At 43.7% G+C, this 20,419-nt stretch overlaps 1 protein-coding gene across 2 annotated transcripts in view; it reads right to left on the bottom strand.

Moving 5' to 3' along the window:
* The window catches only part of ATR (ATR checkpoint kinase), a 130,541-nt gene that overhangs the window by 47,360 nt on the left and 62,762 nt on the right, over positions 1-20,419 (bottom strand). The window contains exons 25-35 of one of the 2 annotated variants that reach the window (XM_073674683.1): positions 19,073-19,193; positions 17,999-18,136; positions 14,957-15,161; positions 13,883-14,064; positions 12,959-13,123; positions 9,563-9,654; positions 8,500-8,591; positions 7,422-7,599; positions 7,087-7,263; positions 5,379-5,538; positions 5,068-5,241 (exon numbers count right to left, since the gene is read on the bottom strand). In XM_073674683.1, coding sequence (XP_073530784.1) covers positions 5,068-5,241; positions 5,379-5,538; positions 7,087-7,263; positions 7,422-7,599; positions 8,500-8,591; positions 9,563-9,654; positions 12,959-13,123; positions 13,883-14,064; positions 14,957-15,161; positions 17,999-18,136; positions 19,073-19,193 — 1,684 coding nt within the window. The remainder of the gene's footprint in view (positions 1-5,067; positions 5,242-5,378; positions 5,539-7,086; positions 7,264-7,421; positions 7,600-8,499; positions 8,592-9,562; positions 9,655-12,958; positions 13,124-13,882; positions 14,065-14,956; positions 15,162-17,998; positions 18,137-19,072; positions 19,194-20,419) is intronic. The other variant, XM_073674684.1, reaches the window with a different exon arrangement.

Genomic DNA, 20,419 nt, shown 5'->3' with positions numbered 1-20,419 from the left:
GAAAGAAGTCTTGTCTTGTTCCTTTCCAGCGTCTGGTCTTCCTCAGCATTCTATTCAACACCCTTCAGGCCAAGGTCTTCGTCCAAGGAAAAGAGGACAGCCCTTCAGCGCAGAGTTCGCTCTCTTCACCCCCCTTGACCTTTATCCCTCCGCTCAGCTATGGCAGTCCTGGGAAGGATGGTGGCAGCGGCGGAGGCAATTCCACAACAGGCCGCTCTAACAAGCCATTCTTTCCCAGTGGGACAGATCAGTCCTCTCTCTGGACCGTCATATTCGAATCTCATACCAAGTCAGGGGGTCCCTGACCTGATGGCCGTCTCCCCCCCCCTCACTCTTCAGGGTCGATCCTTTCTCCCTGTTCACTGGCAGGTGGTGACGACGGACGCCAGCCTCCTCGGCTGGGGAGCGGTGTTCCGCAACCTGACGGTCCAGGGACGTTGGTCTCACTAGGAGTCCTCACTGCTGATCAACATCCTAGCGATAAGGGCCATTCTCCTGTCCCTTCGTCACTGGCAGACCCTTCTCAGGAGATTACCAGTCTGAATACAGACACACAATGCCACAGCGGTGGCATATGTCAACCACCAGGGAGGGACCAGGAGTCCATTATCATTAGCAGAGGTCTCCAAGATCCTGCTCTGGGCAGAGAGCAGGGTTCCGGCAATATCCGTGGTGCATATTCCCGGCGTAGAGAATTGGGCCGCTGACTTCCTCAGTAGCGAGGGCCTCGCGGCGGGTGAATGGTCTCTACATCAGGATGTCTTCCTTCAGATTTGTCAGAGGTGGGGCACTCCGGATGTGCATCTCATGGTGTCCCGCTTGAACAGGAGAGTGAAGCAGTTAGTCTCCAGATCTCACGACCCTCTCGCGGTGGGAGTCGACGCACTGGCGATACCCTGGCCACAGTTCACTCTACCCTATCTGTTCCCACTCCTTCCCCTTCTTCCCCGATTGTTGAAAAAGATCAAAGCGGAAGGGGTGCTGGTCATCCTGATTGCCCCGGATTGGCCCAGGAGGTCTTGATATGCAGAGGTAGTCAATCTTCTCGCAGAAGCCCATTGGAAGCTTCCAGACAGACCAGATCTGCTTTCCCAGGGCCCCATGTTCCACCAGAATTCTCAGTCACTCGATTTGACGGCGTGGCTGTTGAAACCGCTGTACCAAGACCGTCAGGTTTTTCAGAACGAATTATTCAGAAAATGATCCGGGCTCGGAAAACCTTCATCATCTCGAGTATACTATTGAACCTGGAAGGCCTTTTTACGTTGGTGTGAGAGTAATCACACCGCACCTATGAGATACTCTCTTCCGTCCATTTTGGCTTTTCTTCAGGACGGCCTTGATGCGGGACTTGCTCTCAGCTCTTTGAAGGGCCAAGTCTCTGTGCTTTCTATCTTTTTTCAGAAAAACTTGGCTTCTCGCTCTCAGGTAAAAACCTTTCTTCAGGGAGTGGCTCACGCAGTCCCTCCGTACTGAACACCTGTCGAGCCCTGGCATCTCAACCTGGTCCTGGAGGCTCTTAGGAGTTCCCCCCTCTCAACCTCTGCGAGAAGTGTATGTCTCTTCTATCTTGGAAGGTGGCCTTCCTTGTCGCAATCACATCCTTCCGGCGCGTGTTGGAGTTGGCGGCTCTCTTGTCGTTCCCCTTTTCTGATCCTCCACCAAGACAAGGTTGTCTTGAGACCGGTACCTTCCTTTCTCCCTAAGGTGGTCTCCACCTATCACCTCAATGAGGACATCGTCCTCCCTTCTTTTTGTCCGACTCCGTCTCACCCTCTGGAACGTTCTCTGAATAGGATGGACCTTGTCAGAGCGGATTGGATTTACCTGGCTAGGACCGCCCCCCTCTGGAGGACGGATTCCCTCTTTATCATCCCTGAGGGAAAACAGAGAGGCCTTTCGGCTTCCAAAGTCTACAATTGCTCGCTGGATCCAGACAGCAATCCTGGAGGTGTACCGGAGTAAAAACAAGATTCCTCCCCCTGATAGCGATAGAGAAAACAGGATTTTTGGTTACTCACCATAAAATCTGCTTTTCTGAGCCTTCATTGGGGTACACAGCACCCTCCCATTTTGACAGCCTTAATAACTGTTATTGTTATATGTTACAGCTTGAATTGCTGTATTTCTCTCTGTTTAATGTTGCTTCTCCTACTGCTTGTACACTAACTGATTAACTTAATGCCAGTCGGTGGGGTGTACATTGCTGGGGAGGAACTAACTTTCAGCCTCCTAGTGGCAGCAGCATACATCCATGGTTTCCTGTATCCCCCAATGAAGGCTCAGAGAAACAGATTTTACGGTGAGTAACCAAAAATCCTGTTTTATAGGTCACGGATTGCAACAACAACTGAGTGCTAACATCTGAGTGCTAAGTAGAATATTTTCTTTTTTTGATGCAATCCACATATAATTGCATCACAGAATTGATGATTGCAGTGTATACCTTCACAGCTGATCAACATGGATATTCATTTAAGAGTCTTTTTAACTTTCATTTCAGAAATCAGTGGAACTGCTCTACAATACACTGTGTTCCAAATTATTATTCAAATAATATTTTCTCTGATTTTCCCAAATTACCTATATGAATTGCAGTCATTGTAATTTTCCAGTCAAATAACTATTAGAGCACAATTGAAAGGTTTTTGTACAAACTGCCTATGATAACAGTATATTTTTAAAAAAATAAAACACTCAAACTGCACTCAAAATGCATGTTCCAAATTATTATGCACAGCAGAGTTTTCAACCTTTTCATTTTAATAAAGAACAAAAAAATGGTCATTTTTGAAATTCTAAGCATTAGCAGGTTATTACAAACTGAAATCAAACAGTTTTCAACTCAAAACTTTATTCTAGGTGATGTTACATTTGCACATAGGACCCCTTGTTCGAAAGGAGCTTCTGAACTCTCTCGTCCATTGAATTTGTCAGGTTTTGGATGGTTTCTGCTTCAATTGTTTTGCATGAGGACAGAATACCCTCCCAGAGGTGTTGCTTAGATGTGAACTGCCTCCCGCCATCATAGACACTCCTTTTGATGATGCTCCAGAGGTTCTCAATGGGGTTGAGGTCAGGGGAGCATGGGGGCCACACCATAAGTTTGTCCCCTTTTATGCCCATATCAGCCAGAGATGCAGATGTGTTATGTGCAGCATGAGACAGGGCATTATCATGCATGAAAATGATCTTGCTGCGGAATGCACGGTTCTTCTTCTTGAACCATGGCAGGAAGTGCTGTTTGAGAAACTCAGCATACATTATGGAGTTCATCTTTACCCCTTCAGGGATCCTAAAGGGGCCGACAATCTCTCTCCCCATGATTCCAGCCCAAAACATTGCTCCACCTCCTCCTTGTTAGCGCCGTAGCCGTGTTTGCATGGGGTGTCCATCAACCAGCCATCCTCCACTCCATCCATCTGGACCATCGAGCGTTGCACGGCACTCATCGGTAAACAAAACAGTTTTGAAGTCAGTCTTCATGTATTGTTTAGCCCACTGGAGCCGTTTCTGCTTGTGTGCAGTGGATAGATGAGGTCGACAGGATGGCTTACGCACAGCTGAAAACCTCTGAAGGACCCTGCATCTTGTTGTTTGGGGGACGTTGGAGGCACCAGCAGCTTCAAAAACTTGTCTGCTGCTATGACAAGGCTTTTTTGCCGCTGCTCTTTTAACCTGACGTAATTGCCTGTAGGAAAGAGTCCTCAATTTTCCCTTATCAGCACGCACACGTGTGTACTCTGAATCAGCTACATACTTCTTGATTGTGCGATGATCAGGATGAAGTGTCTTGGCAATGTTGATTGTAGTCATGTCTTGACCTAAACACTCCACAATTTGTTGCTTCTCAGCAGCAGACACATCCTTTTTCTTTCCCATTTTGGCAGAAAATGTAGGCTGCTTAATAATGTGGGACAGCCTTCTTAAGTAGTCTTGCCTTTCATTGGACACACCTGTCAAACTAATTAGCACAGGTTTCTGCAATTGCTTACAGTGACATAAAGAGCCCTGACACACATCACCATCAATGAGTTTAACTGACAAACAAAAAAATTCTTACCTCATCACTCCTAAACACTTTTTGCATAATAATTTGGAACACAGTGTACAGTGAGGGACAGCCTTCTCCCGGCCCCTGCCCCATGTTGTGGTGCTGCTCCACAATACAGTGGGGTACAGCAGTCTCCCTGCTGCTGCACAATGTTGTGGAGGTGCTCTACAATACAGTGAGGGACAGCCGTCTCCCTGCCCCTGCACAATGTTGTGGTGCTGCTACACAATACAGTGGGGGACAGCGGTCTCCCTGCCCTTGCACTATTTGTGGAGCGGCTCCACAATACAGTGAGGGACAGCCGTCTCCCTGCCCCTGCACAATGTTGTGGTGCTGCTCTACAATACAGTGAGGGACAGCCGTCTCCCTGCCCCTGCACAATGTTGTGGTGCTGCTCCACAATACAGTGAGGGACAACCATCTCCCTGCCCCTGCACAATGTTGTGGTGCTGCTCTACAATACAGTGAGGGACAGCCGTCTCCCAGCCCCTGCACAATGTTGTGGTGCTGCTCCACAATACAGTGAGGGACAGCCGTCTCCCTGCCCAATGTTGTGGTGCTGCTCCACAATACAGTGAGGGACAGCCGTCTCCCTGCCCCTGCACAATGTTGTGGTGCTGCTCCACAATACAGTGAGGGACAGCCGTCTCCCTGCCCAATGTTGTGGTGCTGCTCCACAATACAGTGAGGGACAGCCGTCTCCCTGCCCCTGCACAATGTTGTGGTGCTGCTCCACAATACAGTGAGGGACAGCCATCTCCCTACCCCTGCACAATGTTGTGGAGGTGCTCTACAATACAGTGACGTTTTGGAATGTCACTGCGGAATAGAACAGGAATCGGCCCGGACATTTATAATTTAAGGGCGGTCTAGAAGTAATTAACTATTAAAAAGTCTACTGGCATCATCTGTTCTTTATAAACACAGCCAATAAATGGCAAATCCTGTACACATAGATATGAAAAACTATAGTTACTCCACACTATTATTCACAGGTTTCATTTTCACCTTACTTTATACTTTTTCATCACGGCATTGCTTTCAAAGTTGGCCGTCTCATCCATGAATCGTCCCACTAGCAGCATGGCTCGGCCATGGATCTGCTGCTGCTCTGGGTTTTCAGAGTTACCACTCGGGAACAGCTCTTCCCCCTTCTGAAGGACTATGAGGGCCTGGTGCACATCACCCTAATCCACAAAATAGACGTACTGGGTTAGCAATAGTGGAGTTGAATCTTCCCATTACCGACATATTATGCATAAAACAAACAAGACAAGCAATGACTGGCAAGGTAATCCATGAGGGGTACTGGATTGTTGCTCACCTTAGACCACAGCCACTTAGCACGTTCAACATTAAGTTCAGCGAGCCTGGTTTCTCCTGCATTGAGGAGGGCATTATATGCAGTCTGATGGTGACCTGCTTTTCGGGCAACACGAGCACTTTGCAGCCAACATTCCCCAATCATGTCAGTGTAGTTAGGCCTGAAAATAAAAAGACAAAACAAAATTTTCAAACTTAAAGAAAATTTTCTACTGTAAACTACCCTCCCAATGTATCCCCCCGGGGCCCAAAACTTTTTGTAAATATCTTCCGTTGCAAAAAATGCCTGTGAGCGGCGCTATCGGTGGCCGCTCACAGGCATCACGTGACCCCGCATTGACGTCACGACAAGTGAGGAGTGACTCAGCACTGAGGTCCTCATCAACCGCGTGCTTTCCCAATGAATGGGGAGAGGCAGAGTGCGTGGTGGATGCCGGGTGTGACGCGGGGAGGTAACCCCGCCCACAGCCTGGCATCCACCGTGGAACCAGGAAGAAAAAGACCCCCGGCTGCTGCCAGCACTTGTCATGACGTCAGCGGATGTCAGAGCCGGTTGCAGCCGGGGGTCACGTGATGCCTGTGAGCGGCCAGTGATAGCGCCGCTCACAGGCATTATCTGCAACGGAAGGTATTTACAAAAAGTCTTAGGGGCCCCGGGGTGGATACATTAGGGGAGTAATCTAAAATAGTGGACAACCCCTTTAAGGCCTGCGTACATTTTAGATTAAAATCGGCCTCCAGACAGATGATGTAGTGAAGGATGAGGATCAGATGTTTTTAATTCAAATGTACAATTCTTTTTGTTCTCCCTATAGATAAGCTGCTGCCGGACTCCACTCTCCCCATAGTGAGGTCTAGCAATGCACTCATGTGCATGGTGAGAGTTGGGAGAGATTATGGTTGGCCAACAGCTTTCTGAGGGGTTTGGACACCTTCAAGGATGCTGCTAATTTTGGCCTTCATAACGTACTATATTTTTCACTTTTTGCCTTACCTTATTCCAAGAACCATAACTTTTTATTTTCATTGTTTTCGGCGTTTCACTGTTTTTGTTATCGTATTGTGGCACAAGATTAACATTTAATACGCATAATAAGCAATTATTTATTTGTGTGTTGTTACTAATTATTTGATCCCAGCCATTATTGGGTGCTTGTTAATCCCACTTAGTAACACACATTTACACTTACTCCTGCTTTCTCTCCAAAAAGAAGTTATATGGTATCAAACACCAGAAACAAGCTTGTGTTTTACATTAAAAATCGCGAGTTCTCAGTCAAAAGTTCTGGATGTTGTAAGCAAGTGTGTACTGTAATCTTAACTGCTAGGGAGGACTAAATCCATCAGCACAGCAGACAATTCAATGTATCACTTCATTTTTGAGTAAATTTAATCTACATGTAAAATTGTGTTTAAGTTCGCATTCACTAATCCACGAGTCACGGTCCGAGTACGGACAGTGGCTTCCAGTCTTGGCATGGCTTTCCTGACCCAAGCTTTATAGCCTCAGTCATATATCAGGCTGTCAAAATCAGGTCAGGAGTCCTGCGGACAGTCCCTGTATCGTGGTCCATATTTGGACCGTGACAGACAGATGTGTGAATGGGGCGCAAAGGTGAACATACACAACAAAGATAATGGTCATGGACAAACTGCCCATTATTATGTTGCATTCTTCCTACTTACTTCATAAAATGAGACCAACTCACCTTTTGCCAGCAGTCAGTAGAGCCCTGCGCAATGCCAGAATGGGCTCCCTTGCCCTGTAGGAGTTCTGTGTCATTTCCAGCCTTGCAGGCCAATTCAGAGAGTCTGTACCCGAGTCCCCAGCAAGATCCTGGAGCAACATCTTTATACTGTGCTCAAGCTCACACAACATGTGCAGCCTTTCCAGGGAAATAAGACACAGAGTATGTAAACTATCCATGGTATAACATTACCGTAATAATATTACTATTGATACATCACATATAATGACCATAGACATCACACAGTAAGCTGAAATCTACATTTAACAAAAGAGGAGGAAGCCAATGCTGTGTACCTGACTATATACTCATATCCCCGTTGGTAGGAGCCTCTCTCAAAGCTGGCGGCTGACAGAGGAACGATCTGCTCGGCACGCACCACTTTCAGGGTGTCATAGAAGGCTTCTCGCTCCTTCTTCTTGGACAGGAGCAGCAGCTGCCCTAGCCGGATACTCCAGTTGGTGGATTTTCTATCTGTTGGGGCAATGTAACTTTGAAACAAAATAGCAGCAATATCACCGCAATGTGAGATTTCCTTAAACACATATGTAACCTGGAGCAGCGTGACATTTATATGGTTTTCACAATGGACTAGCCTCCTTGATCACTACATCCCTCCTATTCTTGTAAATGGTATTTGTATAGTAGTTTGTGCTTAATTAATTATGTCCAGAAAAACTATCAGACTAAGGAAAAGGAAGATCTTCAGGCTGTAAGGTGGCTAATGGTCACGTAGTTGATGGGAAGTATGTATCACAGAGATGGCTGGTCTCTGTGATGTAACCCGGTGTAGTTTCTCTAGAGCACGCCTGCACTAAGAGGACTAATTGGTGCACCTGGGACCGGGTTATGGTTAGCTGAGTTGGGCAGGTGTAGCTACCCACATACCTCACCTCTGGGGTGGTTAACAGCCTATATAATGGAGGCTGTTGTTTGACACAGGGGCTGTGTTTGGAGGGAGAAGGCCTCCTGTGTGTTGTCTCCAGACTAAGCTGTGTACTGGACACGTACCAACCTGTGTGACCACAGGTCCGCTGTATCAGAGAATTTGCTAAACGGACTGTTTTCTTTGTTTTTGCCTGCACTAAAGGTTGTTTGTTTACATTTTACTTTCTGACCGGTTTATGAAGCCAATAAATCGTTCTGGACATTTAAAGGAACATGCCTCCTGTTTGCCTATCATAGCACCTGAGTGAGTACAATCCCTACAAGGCATATAAAATCACTAAACTGCATCCCACAATCTACCCTAGTTACCTACATACTAGCTACATAATAATCCAGAAGATGACAGATTTACCTAGAAGAGGGTGTGATACTAATGTATAAGGTTACAGTCCCTTTAAAGCCCCACTGCCACACGTAACATTTTACCTGTAGATAGGTATTCATCCACCAAGTCCCATTTGGAGAGTTTCCAGGCTGCCTCAACTCTGTAAGTGTTCAATTCCGCTGTCCACTCAGGCCTATAGTAAGGTAACAGAATGATGCACCTTTAAAAGGGACTGTCAGCACAGGATGACCATTCAAACAAAGTCCTGCCACGCGATGCTTCGTGGTGGGGTCAATCATTTATACCCCTTCCCACCTGCTTGTTTTCTCTCAAACGCCATCCCCTCTTCTTTGATTGACAGCTCTGGCACCATAAGACCAGAGAAGGGCAGAGATAGAGGGAAACCAAGCAGGTGGGAAGGTGTATATAAATGATTGGTCGCCGTGAATCACTGAGCTCCTGTACTTGGTTTCAACAGTCATTCTGTGCTGACAGAGTCCCTTTAACGTAGGCCATTAGATACCTGTCAGTTACATGCTTATTTTGCCAATGAACATCTAACCTTAAACCATTGACCCCCATTACCTATGCACACTTGAATGGGTTAAGCATACGTGTGCTTTTTAAGGGGAGCAGTGAGTAAGTCACTGTCAGACACGACCGACGACAGCTTATATGCCCTGAGAAAAGTTGGATTAGGCAACTGCTGAATTTCTCACTTCCGAGATATCTGCCACTGAAGGCCCTCATACAATGTAATATTTGCGATCATCTACTGTGCACGGGAGCTATACATCAGACTGTGGCTCAATGAGTGTTTGGGCAATGGATATCACCAGTGACTCCCCCCATAGCAGATGCACGCTATGCACATGTACAGGTTTTTTTCCTCTTTACAGGTAGAGGGAACGAAGCCATTGCAAAAAACCTCTGGCAGCATTCATCTCCCAATGCAACAAAGGATCGGGCATATTGATGCCCTGTTCTTCTTTCAACCCACCAGAAGTCGGGGAACAATCATTCTGCTCCCACACAAGAGACTGCTAGTCAATCTAGCCTACCTGGCATTTGTTGTAGCTATTAATCTGATGTACAATATATTGCCAGCTCAAGTCCACTTATACATAAAAATAGTCTTGCCAGATAAATTGTGATGATACTTACCTACTATTTAGGATTCCATTAACTTGTGTTATCACAGTAGACAATTGGCCAAGACCTAACATTGATTTCACGACTCCATGATGGTGCAAAATCTGCGAATTGAGAAATAAGAAGCCATCTGTCTCCCTATAGTTGTCAATGCGTGAAAATCCCAATGTAATATCATTAGTATAATTAAAAGGGTTGTCCAGTAGTTTTAAAAATGTGCCAATGTGTTTTAATGATAAATAGAAGCTTCTTTCTAATTACCTCCTGGTGCTGTTTCGGCCTGTGAGCGGCGCTATTGGTGGTCGCTCACAGGCAGCACGTGACCCCCCCGCTGACAGCACATCAAGTGAGGCGTAACTCAGCACTGGGTCCCCGGGGTGGCTGCTGGGTGGTGGGCAGGGGGTTATTCCCCACGTCACACCCAGCATCCACCGTGCGCTTTCCCAATGAATGGGGAGAAGCAGAGAGCGCAGTGGATGCCAGGTGTGACGCGCGGGGTAACCCCGCCCACAACTCAGCAGCCACCGTGGAACGTGAAAGAGGGACCCTCGGCTGCAGGCTGGACTTGTTGTGACGTCAGCGGATGTCAGCGCCGGCTGCAGCAGGGGGTCACATGCTGCCTGTGAGCGGCCAGTGATAGCATCACTCACAGGCAGAAACAGCACCAGGAGGTAATTAGAAAGAAGCTTCTATTTATCATTAAAACACATTGGCATATTTTTAAAAGTACTGGACAACCCCTTTAAGTATGTACATAAAATCAAAAAGGATCTCTTATTGCAGAGGTTACATTAACATGAGATAAATGGTAACATTGGACCGGACATCATACTACGCTCCCGAGAATGCCTCAACTGCCTCTAGAGCATACATGTCACACTGTGGCCCGCAAGGTGGTTTTATTTGGCCCGCGACACCAGAACCACCACCCCTATGTAAGGCCCATTATTCTGCATGGAGGACTATGTGGGGCCCATTGTTGTGTATGGAGGACTATGAGGGGCCCATTATTCTGTATGGAGGACTATGAGGGGCCCATTATTCTGTATGGAGGACTGTGTGGGGCCCATTATTCTGTAGGAAGGACTATGTGGGACCCATTATTCTGTATAGAGGACTATGTGGGGCCCATTATTCTGTATGGAGGACTATGTGGGGCCCATTATTCTGTATGAAGGACTATGTGGGGCCCATTATTCTGTATGGAGGACTATGTGAGGCCCATTATTCTGTATGGAGGACTATGTGGTGCCCATTATATTGTATGGAGGACTATGTGGTGCCCATTATACTGTATGGAGGACTATGTGGGGGCCATTATACTGTATGGAGGACTATGTGGGGCCCATTATTCTGTATGGAGGACTATGTGGGGGCCATTGTACTGTATGGAGGACTATGTGTGGGGACCATTATACTGTATGGAGGATTATGTGGGGACCATTATTCTGTATGGAGGACTATGTGGGGCCCATTATTCTCTATGGAGGATTATGTGGGGCCCATTATACTGTATACTGGTTGGCCTGCAACTTTGCCCAAGTTTTTAATTTTGGCCCTCTGAGTCTTTGCGTTTGACATCCCTGCTCTAGAGGAAAAGCAAATGGAAGACTGTGCCATTACATGTATGATATAGGGCTTGTGCCACCTGCATAATTTGTGGGAAACAATTTCCTGCTCTATTCTGTTAGGATACCCATCAGTCTTCAGCAAAAAAATCTGAGGATGAAAAGTGGACCAACAAAGCAGAGGTCCATATCATGCATATGTTGTTAAATATACAATTGGAATTTGTCCGCATCCCTCCTCTATATTCTTACCCTGCTAATTAGGTCCTTTCCAAGTAACATCAATAGAGACCAGGCAGGTGAAGGGGATAGGGCAGTTTATTAGAGGTTGCCATTGATAACTGAGGACACCACTGAAGAATAAACACCCAGCATATGCCTAAAGGTGGCCTATCACCTCCAGAAAAACTTCATGAAGTAAAATATACAGCCTCTCAAATATACTGTATATAACTAGGAAAATTAAATAAATTACTGTCTAATTTAGTGATGTAAGCTCTGACCCTAGAAGTAAGGAAACTGAATTGAGGCTCTCTTATGTCTTACTATTATGACATCTGTGTGAGACTTCCTGCTTCTGATCTGGAAGAGGAAGACACCACTGTGTGTGGTTAAGACTGGTAGTGTGCAGCATTTAAACACAGGGAAGATGTGTGCTGCAGATTACCTTTTGCTGTATGTAATTATGTAACAGATGTAAAATAGATTCCTGTGTATAATAGAGCAACAGGAGGAGAAGGTGGATGCTAAAAGCTTCAACGAGAAAGGTATATCCTACCAGAGCTTCTCCTCAGTATGTTGTGGTGTCTGTCTCTGTAGTGAGAGACCCAGATGAACCCTTTACAAGCAGCTGTATCCACCACTAGAAGATTAACCCTTTACAAGCAGCTGTACCTCACTCCTCTAGTTGGGCCGCATAATATACAGGGACATATTGCACTGATAAGCAACAATATTCTGTATCAAGTTCAGGCTCCTTGCAGTAAATTTTGACCTAATCTGCATTTTGCCAATAAGCTGCAGATTGGGATGCAACAGTGAAACAACTCACCATGTATATGGATCCTCTTTCTGAGGATTTTTAAGAAAACAAGGTGAATCCAGTCTCTCATTATATACTATGGTCTAGTGGGTAAAATGGTGCCAGATGTGAGAACAGACACTAGTTACCCTTCAGATGTTGTACAGTATCACATCCTCACCCTCAGGCCACGGCCCCACTATCAGTATTTTTTCTCAGGAGTGGGAGACAAAACCAGGAGTGGGTGATAAATGCAGAGTTGGTGACTTGTTTCTATTATACCTTTTCTCTGATTGTTCCTGGTTTTGTCTCCCACTTCTGAGAAAAAATACTGACTGAATACTGACCAAATACTGATAGTGGAGCCATGGCCTCATAGATAACGTCTCCCAGAGGATAAACTCCCTCTAGATTTTGCGCTCAGTATAATATAATGAAAGTAAAACCCGAGACTGTTTATAAGGAAAGAAATCATCTGATATATCTGAGAAAAGACTTATAATTTCTTCTCCTGTCATTTTATTTATGCTTTTCTCATAAATATAGGTCCTCTTTAATAATTCATTAGCATAAAGCATATTCTCAGATATGCTTAAAATATCACAGGAAGCACAGGATGTTTTCACTATTTACCTATTGTTTATTGGGGTGTAATATTCTGACAAAGTCCCAGATAACCCCCCATGCAATATTTTGGCTCTATCTATAAATGTTAATATGATACAACACTGATTGATGATTCAAAACACAATTATTAGCTTAATATTTAGATGGCTACTTTTGCTCAGTCTTAAAGGACCTGTTTGCGATCTACAATACCTCTTCTGGCTTGAGCTGAATGGCGCGGTCATAGCAAGCTGTCGCATCTCTTAGCAAACCGATGCTTTCATGCTCCAAGATCTGCTCTTTCAGAGAGGCCTCTTTCTTACGAATAGCGCTCACCCCAGCTACACCGTCCGGTTCATGCATAGCAGCATAAAGTTTCTAAACAGGGTGGAAAAACTACTTTATTAGATTGCCCTATGAGCAAATGCCCCATCATGCTCACTATGAGCCTATGAGTCTATACAACCCTTAGTCACTCACAGCTTTTCCTGAGTGAGCATAAAAAAACGAATATTCACAGACTAGGTCCCCCAAGACCAAAGCGATAAGGTCAAATGAGAACTCAACAAAATCAAAATCTCCCATAGGATCAGACTAATTAAAGGGGTTTTCCACTTTTAGAAAAGTGGTCACCGAATGATTGGATATTAGTAAAAAAAAAAATACAGAACATTCTCATCCTCTCTAGATCAGAACATTTCCCAGCTTTCTTCACTGGCTCTATGTCTTTAAAGAGCTTGTACTGGTGACTTGCAGTCTAGTAAGCAGGTTCTATACACCAGAAATTGTATATTAATCTAAAGTAGTATAAAAAGCTGAGGTGTTAAAGATGTGTCTAAGGTCAAGCTTGTTAATGATATTTTATAGCAACCACCAGAACTGCAAAGGAAACCTTGGACTATATCGGCTGTAACTCAACATTGGTGAAAGATAAGCAATGCAATGTACGTAGGTTTTATCTATTAATAGAATAGAAAATAGTATTCAAAGGTGAAATTACACTTCAGTCTTTCCATTAACTGTTGATAAAGCAGCCAGCACTGCAAGCAAAGACATTCAAGATGCCGGAGAATAATCTGATGGAATATACATTAATAGGAAGAGAAGTTTCTATTATCAATAAATATACCCGCTCACCTGCAAAAACCCCAAGTGCTCTTGAATTTCTTGCTTTTTTTCCATGATAAATGACTCAAAGTGCATGACAGCCCTGGTGTAAGCTTTAGAGCGAAACGAAGCCACAGCCAGAGTATCTTGAGGTATAAGCTCTAGAAATCCGGTCACATTTTGATACTCTGCGTACTCCTCATGAAATGCTGCTAATGGGAAAGTAAAAATCAAACAATTTTCAAATTAGAACAAAAAATGAAATAAAAAGTTATTTGACAGAGAATTGATAAAGAGTAGACCAAAAAATTATCCTAGGCATAAAAATTAAATTTCTCTTCTAAATCACTTAGGACAACAATTTTTCAATTGGATTCTTTTATTAAATGTTCCCGAGTCTATATATTGCAATTACACACCTTTTACAACCTAGGTACAGTATATGGAAACACTGAATATGTCAAATCTGAACCGCATTACTGCTATATAGACAATACTTGTAAAGACTAAATACACCATATAAACAAAGGTAATGAAACACAGCTCTTAGTCATTGAATTTAGGTCTTTCATTCATAGTTTTAAGGTTGAAGTTAGACACAAGTCCATAGAGTTCAACCTGTAACCCGACGTGTTGATGCAGAAGACAAAAATCCCATAAGGCAGATGCAATTTGCCCTATATTAGCGGTAAAATTCCTCCCGACTACACATACTACAATCAAGACTAGTTCCTTGGATCAACGTCCCATCACAGAATTTAGTACCTATAACCTGTAATATAATATTTATCAATAAAAGCATCCAGGCCCTCCTTGTACTTTTGTTCAGCCCCATCACCACAGGTGTATAAGACGTTCCAACTTCTGCTATGTCGCAAAATACTTTTGTTCCATCAACCGAAAAACCCATCCCCGCTCTCATGGGAAGGATTTGGCTATTCTTTCCTGTTTGTACAGTTACATATGTCCGCTGTTACAAGGTGATTGAAAAATTGCACCACATTATATAGAGGATGAATAATCATCCTGTTCTCAGCTACTGTTTTTCTTACACCACTAATAATGTAGTAATAATTTGGTACATGCCCGACAACTATAACTAACCCTTTATTTCTCCACGACCACCACTTTTGACGTTGCTTTTCTCAGCATGAATTGCTTGGAGTTTCTCCCTTGCCCACTGAGTAAGATGATCGAGCATTGAAAAGACGGTTTGGGTACTGAGCTGGCTAAGATCAGAGGCATTGTCTTGTAGACGTCGAACCCTTGGATCATCGTGCTTTAAAACTGCTGTTATTTCAGCATGAACCTAAGACAAATGGGTGAATTATTACATTTATAGTATGGATTAAATAATATATCTTATATTAGTGCACACCTGACCACATCCTTTCAACATTATTTTTTTGTTTTCGGCATGGATATAAAAAAAAGTTTGGGCAAAAAAGTTATAGACTGGAGTATAAGAAGTCCAAACAGAGAGGTCCTGTGATAACACTGTATTAGAGGCCCCTGGAATGTGCCTTTAACAAGACATTAATGGCTATAATCCCATTTAATAGAACATATCAGCAGCCTTTACATATTAAAGAAGTGGTAGGGATGTATTCTGTCCCCATAAAATGACACTTTTGTGTAGAGATTCAATGTGCAATTCATGGTAAATCTTGCATGGATGCCATATGCAAATCAGGCTTAAAGTGCGCTGTGGGTGTGTCCATGCAGTGGGAAGTAGATATACACGCCCCCAGAGCACCGCCAGACTGTATTACCATACATGTGGCTTTAACATCATAACTAATGACTGGCAGATCAGATTTAAGCCAAAAATGTACCAATATTTTTGGGAAACAAGTACCTATACAGCATTTGCACTAATTCCATATGTAAAAAATGTATATATCAGATGACTACATTATAGCATACACAGGCATATTCATACGACCGTGCTCGAGTCTGCGCATGCCAAAGGAAACCTGGATTTGCTAAACAGAGACGGCTTCCATGTGTCAACAGTTTTTAACATAGTCAAGCATGATCATCAAAAAGTGATCTAAATAGGATGTGCATCGTGTCTGCAGGTCAATTAACAAAAAAAGAGGTGTGAATAATTCTATTAACCCCTTCACAACATATGATGTACAGTTACGTCATGTCGAGTGCCTGCCTTTGATGCTGGCTCATCTTTCCTGCAGATGATGGCTGATTTAATCAGCCATCGTGGGCCTCTAACAGCCGCGGGTGGAGCAGAGCTATCGTATGTCAAAATATAAAATAAATTCACTTGGAGTGGTAAATGGCGTAATGAGAAAATAAATCAAAAACGCCAGAATTACACTTTTTTGGCAGCCACAACAGTGCAATAAAATACAATAAGAAGGGATGAAAACATTGTATTAGTGATAACGTCAGCCCAGGGTGCAAAACATGAATCCTCACACAGCCCCATATCCAGACAATTGAAAGTGTTACAGGTCTCAGAAAATGGTGACACAAGCAAAAAGTTGTTGTTTTTTTTTTAAATTTCCAAGTTTTGTTTCATCACGTATTTTTCGGACTATAAGACACACCAGACCATAAGACGCACCCCAAATTTTGGGGTGGAAAATAGGTAAAAAATATTTTTTATAAGATGGGGGTCCATCTTAAAAAGTCTGAATAGGTACGGTATCTTACCTGGGGGGGGTGGGGGACGGTGGAGCGGGGGTCACAGGAGGCAGGGTCCCTCAGGAAACAAGCGGAAGTGGAGGAATGCTGCGGACCCTGAAGAAGCCGGTGCTCCAGCAGCTGTGAGTTGTGGTGGAGCAGGATCACAGGGCCCTCCGTTCCCTTCCTCAGGAACCCGGCGGCTGCAGCAGAAGAGGTGAGATGTGTGGGGCCTGTGTCCGGCTGGGGCCCGCGTCCGGCTGGGGCCCGTGTCTGGCCCGCGTCCGGCTGGGGCCTGTGTCTGGCTGGGGCCTGTGGCCTGTCTGCTGTCGGGCCCGGACCTGTGCCCGGCTGGGGCCTGTGCCCTGTCTGGTGTCAGGCCCGGACCTGTGCCCGGCTGGGGCCTGTGGCCTGTCTGGTGTCAGGCCCGGATCTGTGCCCGGCTGGGGCCTGTGGCCTGTCTGGTGTCAGGCCCGGATCTGTGCCCGGCTGGGGCCTGTGTGGTGTTGGGCCCGGACCGGTGCCTGGCTGGGGCCTGTCGGATGTCTGGGGCCTGTGGCCTGTCTGGTGTTGGGTCCGGACCTGGGGCTGGGCCCTGGCTTGGGGCTGGGACCTGTGCATGGGCTGTGAGCGGCGTCGGGCAGTGAGGCAGAGCAGCGTGTGCGGCTTGCCTTCCTGAGGCCGTGATCTACAGGAAAATGGCCGCCGGAGCTCCTGGTCGGCTCGAGCGGCCATTTTCCTGTAGATTATGGCCTCAGGAAGATGGCCGCGGCCACCGGAAAGCCGCTCTGCTTCACCTCCCGACATCGCTCACAGCCCGACACCAGCCACGGCCAGCACAGGCCCCGGCCCCAGCCGCTCTGCTGCTCTTCCTCACCGCCGACAGCATCTCACCTCTGCCGCATTACTTCACCACCGGTAAAAGTAAAGCTCGGACCATAAGACGCACCTATTTTCCTCCCACATTTGGGGGAAAAAAAGTGCGTCTTATGGTCCGAAAAATAAGTTGTTTTTTTTTCTATTTAAGTATACATGTTTGGCATTTGCATAATTTTGGAGAATCATATTTCCAGGTCATTTTTACCGTATAGTGAACATTGTAAATAGAAAAAAAACAACTTGTGAAATTGCACTTTTCTTCCCTGCTTTCCAGTGCATTACATGATAAAATGAATGGCGTCATTCAATAGTAGAGCTCGTCCTTAAAAAAACAAAAACAAGCCATCACACTGTTATGTGGATGGAAAAATCAAATAAAAAAGTTATGGCTATTGGAGAAGGGGAAGAAAAAACAAACATTCATAAAACGGAAAATCGCCCGTGGATGAAGGCGTTAAACTGTACGATGAAAAAAAATATGTGAATATGCCCTATTGACGACCAGTCAACCAAAGTGTTTTAGTGTAAAACAGTGTTCTTTGTAATAAGAAGCCAGCTGGTATTTCCCACTGCCGACGATAAAGGCATCATGAGTCTGCTGACATGTTCCCTGTCCCTTACCTCTTCCTGGTCTTTTTTGCTGCATCCTAGCATAACATAGACTAGGATGTGTGGTAGAAGATAGATGGTGACTTTGAAATCATGCTTCATCATTATGCTACAGCAATTAAAGACCTTTCTTGCAAATTCATGCCTGACCTGTAAAACACACAGTACAGATATAGTCATAGCCTAAACACACAGAATACAATCACTCAATATTAGTAGTTAAGGTTAGGAAATCGGAAGTATATGAAATAATCCCCATAAAGTATAGAGTGGAACGGTGGATGCTGGATCTTTGTCTCTCTGTTCTACTAAGTTGTATCCCCCCCATACACAGATCTTTCCTTTCCAGCTCGGTCAGCTAAGGTATACACCCTTGGCACTGCAGGCAACAAAATTTGGGTGTGGGAATTTTACTTCTTTTTGATTTACATTGAAAAACCTTAAAAGAGTAACAGTCGTTTTAATTTTTATTTCATAAATCAATAGTACACATGAAAATAAGAAACTTTGCAATATATCTTATTAGAGCAATCCACTTCTTTCTCCGCCAGGACTGATCAGTCATTTTGAAAATTCTCAATTCTCTGGTAAAATCTGTGTTACATTGCTGAGATAGGAGATGACAGTTGGTGTTGATAAGATTCTATGTAGAAGGGGAGGAGCTAGATTCAGAGCTCCTCCATAGAATACTATCAGCAGCAACTCCCATCTCAGTTACGTAATAATCTGCCTTCACTAAATACAGATTTTACCTCTGTATTGAGAATTTTGAGAATGAAAGAACAGTCCTGGCGAAGAAAGAAGGAAGATTTCTCTGATCAGATATATTACAAAGTTGATTATTTTCCTGTGTACTATAGATTAATGAAATATTACTTAACAAGACAGTTACTCTTTAATAAACAGGTACTGGATCGGAGAGTCATTTGAAAATATAATTAGGAAACAATATGTATCACATTGATAGCATCAAATACTGTCCTGACAGAAGGCACGTTCATGCGGTCATAAGGCTTTCTATTTAGACATTCTGAGTCTACGAGTATGACTATGGACAACATCTTCCCATTCAGAATATAATATTACCTTGGTAATCAAGTAACCCGCCCAGCACGCAGACCAGTCTGCAAAATTATTTCCCAGCCTACTGAGGTAAATGGGCTTCTTTATGCTTGTCCAGTTTACTGCCTTCCTAGAACTTTTGTACCTGTTGTCAAAAAGCAAAAACAAATATGTTTCATGACATTCTGTGCATTAGTAGAAATCTCTAGAGGCGGTCCTTTTTTTTACATTTTTCTGTGTACATTTGGGGAAAATTGGGGTGGTTTAAATATACATATACACACAAAAGTATTATACATATAATTTTTTATTTATTTTTTTTACAAAACTTTTTTTTAGTCCCCTTAGGGGACTAAATTTGAGATCTCTTGATCACCTCTACAATACACTAGTACATTGCAGTATTTCAGTGTATTGTAAAATGACTGGTCTGCTATGAAGCCCAGTCACAGTCTAGGCTTCATAGAAATAATGCCATGGCAGACATGGAGGTGTTCAGCAGGTCCTTTGATGCTATTGGCTCCCTATGATATCATCGTGCAGAGGGCTGATGGGCGCTGGACTCACGGCCTCAATCCTGGAGGCCCCCTTAAATGCCACTGTCATAAATGATAGCGGCACTTGAGAGGTTAACCTGCAGCGATCCGGACTAGCTCCAGGTGCAAGCTACGTAATGAAGGAAAAGAAAATCCCGGCACTCACGTGTTGATAATCAGTTGATTTATTCCACAACTCACACAAGACGTTTCAGCCTGTCCAAGGCTTTTTTCAATTGTGGTTAAATACATTCAGTCAAGATATTTATAAACAAATCCACGGAAATGACATAATTCTCATTAACATAAAAAAAAAGAGTAGACCAAAAAAAAAAAAAAAAATTATATATAACAGAATTTACAACAACATACAAAAATTAAGCAATAATAAACTCAAGTTGCATAATGAAAAAGAACAAGTGAATTCATATATTTAAATAATCCCCGACTACACATAAAACCATATACATCGCAGATTGTAAAATTTATTGCATGCATATACCACATTATATCTTTATTTTTCCATATTCTTTTAGCTAAAAATATGTAACATTTCATAATTTTTCCAGAAAAGATCCTTAATGTTTTTAAGATTTTTTAATATTTCCCATGGAATCAAATATATCAATGACAAGTAAATTCATATATCTAAATAAATGTATCAAAAATATTCCCATCTAAATTTCTCAATGTTCTTTTTATTAAACACATTCAACATTATATAATTTTTCTGGAAAAAATTCCTTAATATTTTTAGATTTTTTTAAAAAGATTTTTATTAGAACAATACTGTTTATTACATTTGTATATACAACTGATTCCTCATGAACAGCCT

The sequence above is a fragment of the Phyllobates terribilis genome, unplaced genomic scaffold (assembly GCF_046119375.1).
Source record: "Phyllobates terribilis strain yellow unplaced genomic scaffold, ASM4611937v1 Scaffold_3__8_contigs__length_932513732, whole genome shotgun sequence".
In the NCBI taxonomy this organism is placed as follows: domain Eukaryota; kingdom Metazoa; phylum Chordata; class Amphibia; order Anura; family Dendrobatidae; genus Phyllobates; species Phyllobates terribilis.
This window is presented reverse-complemented; position numbering and strand designations above follow the sequence as displayed.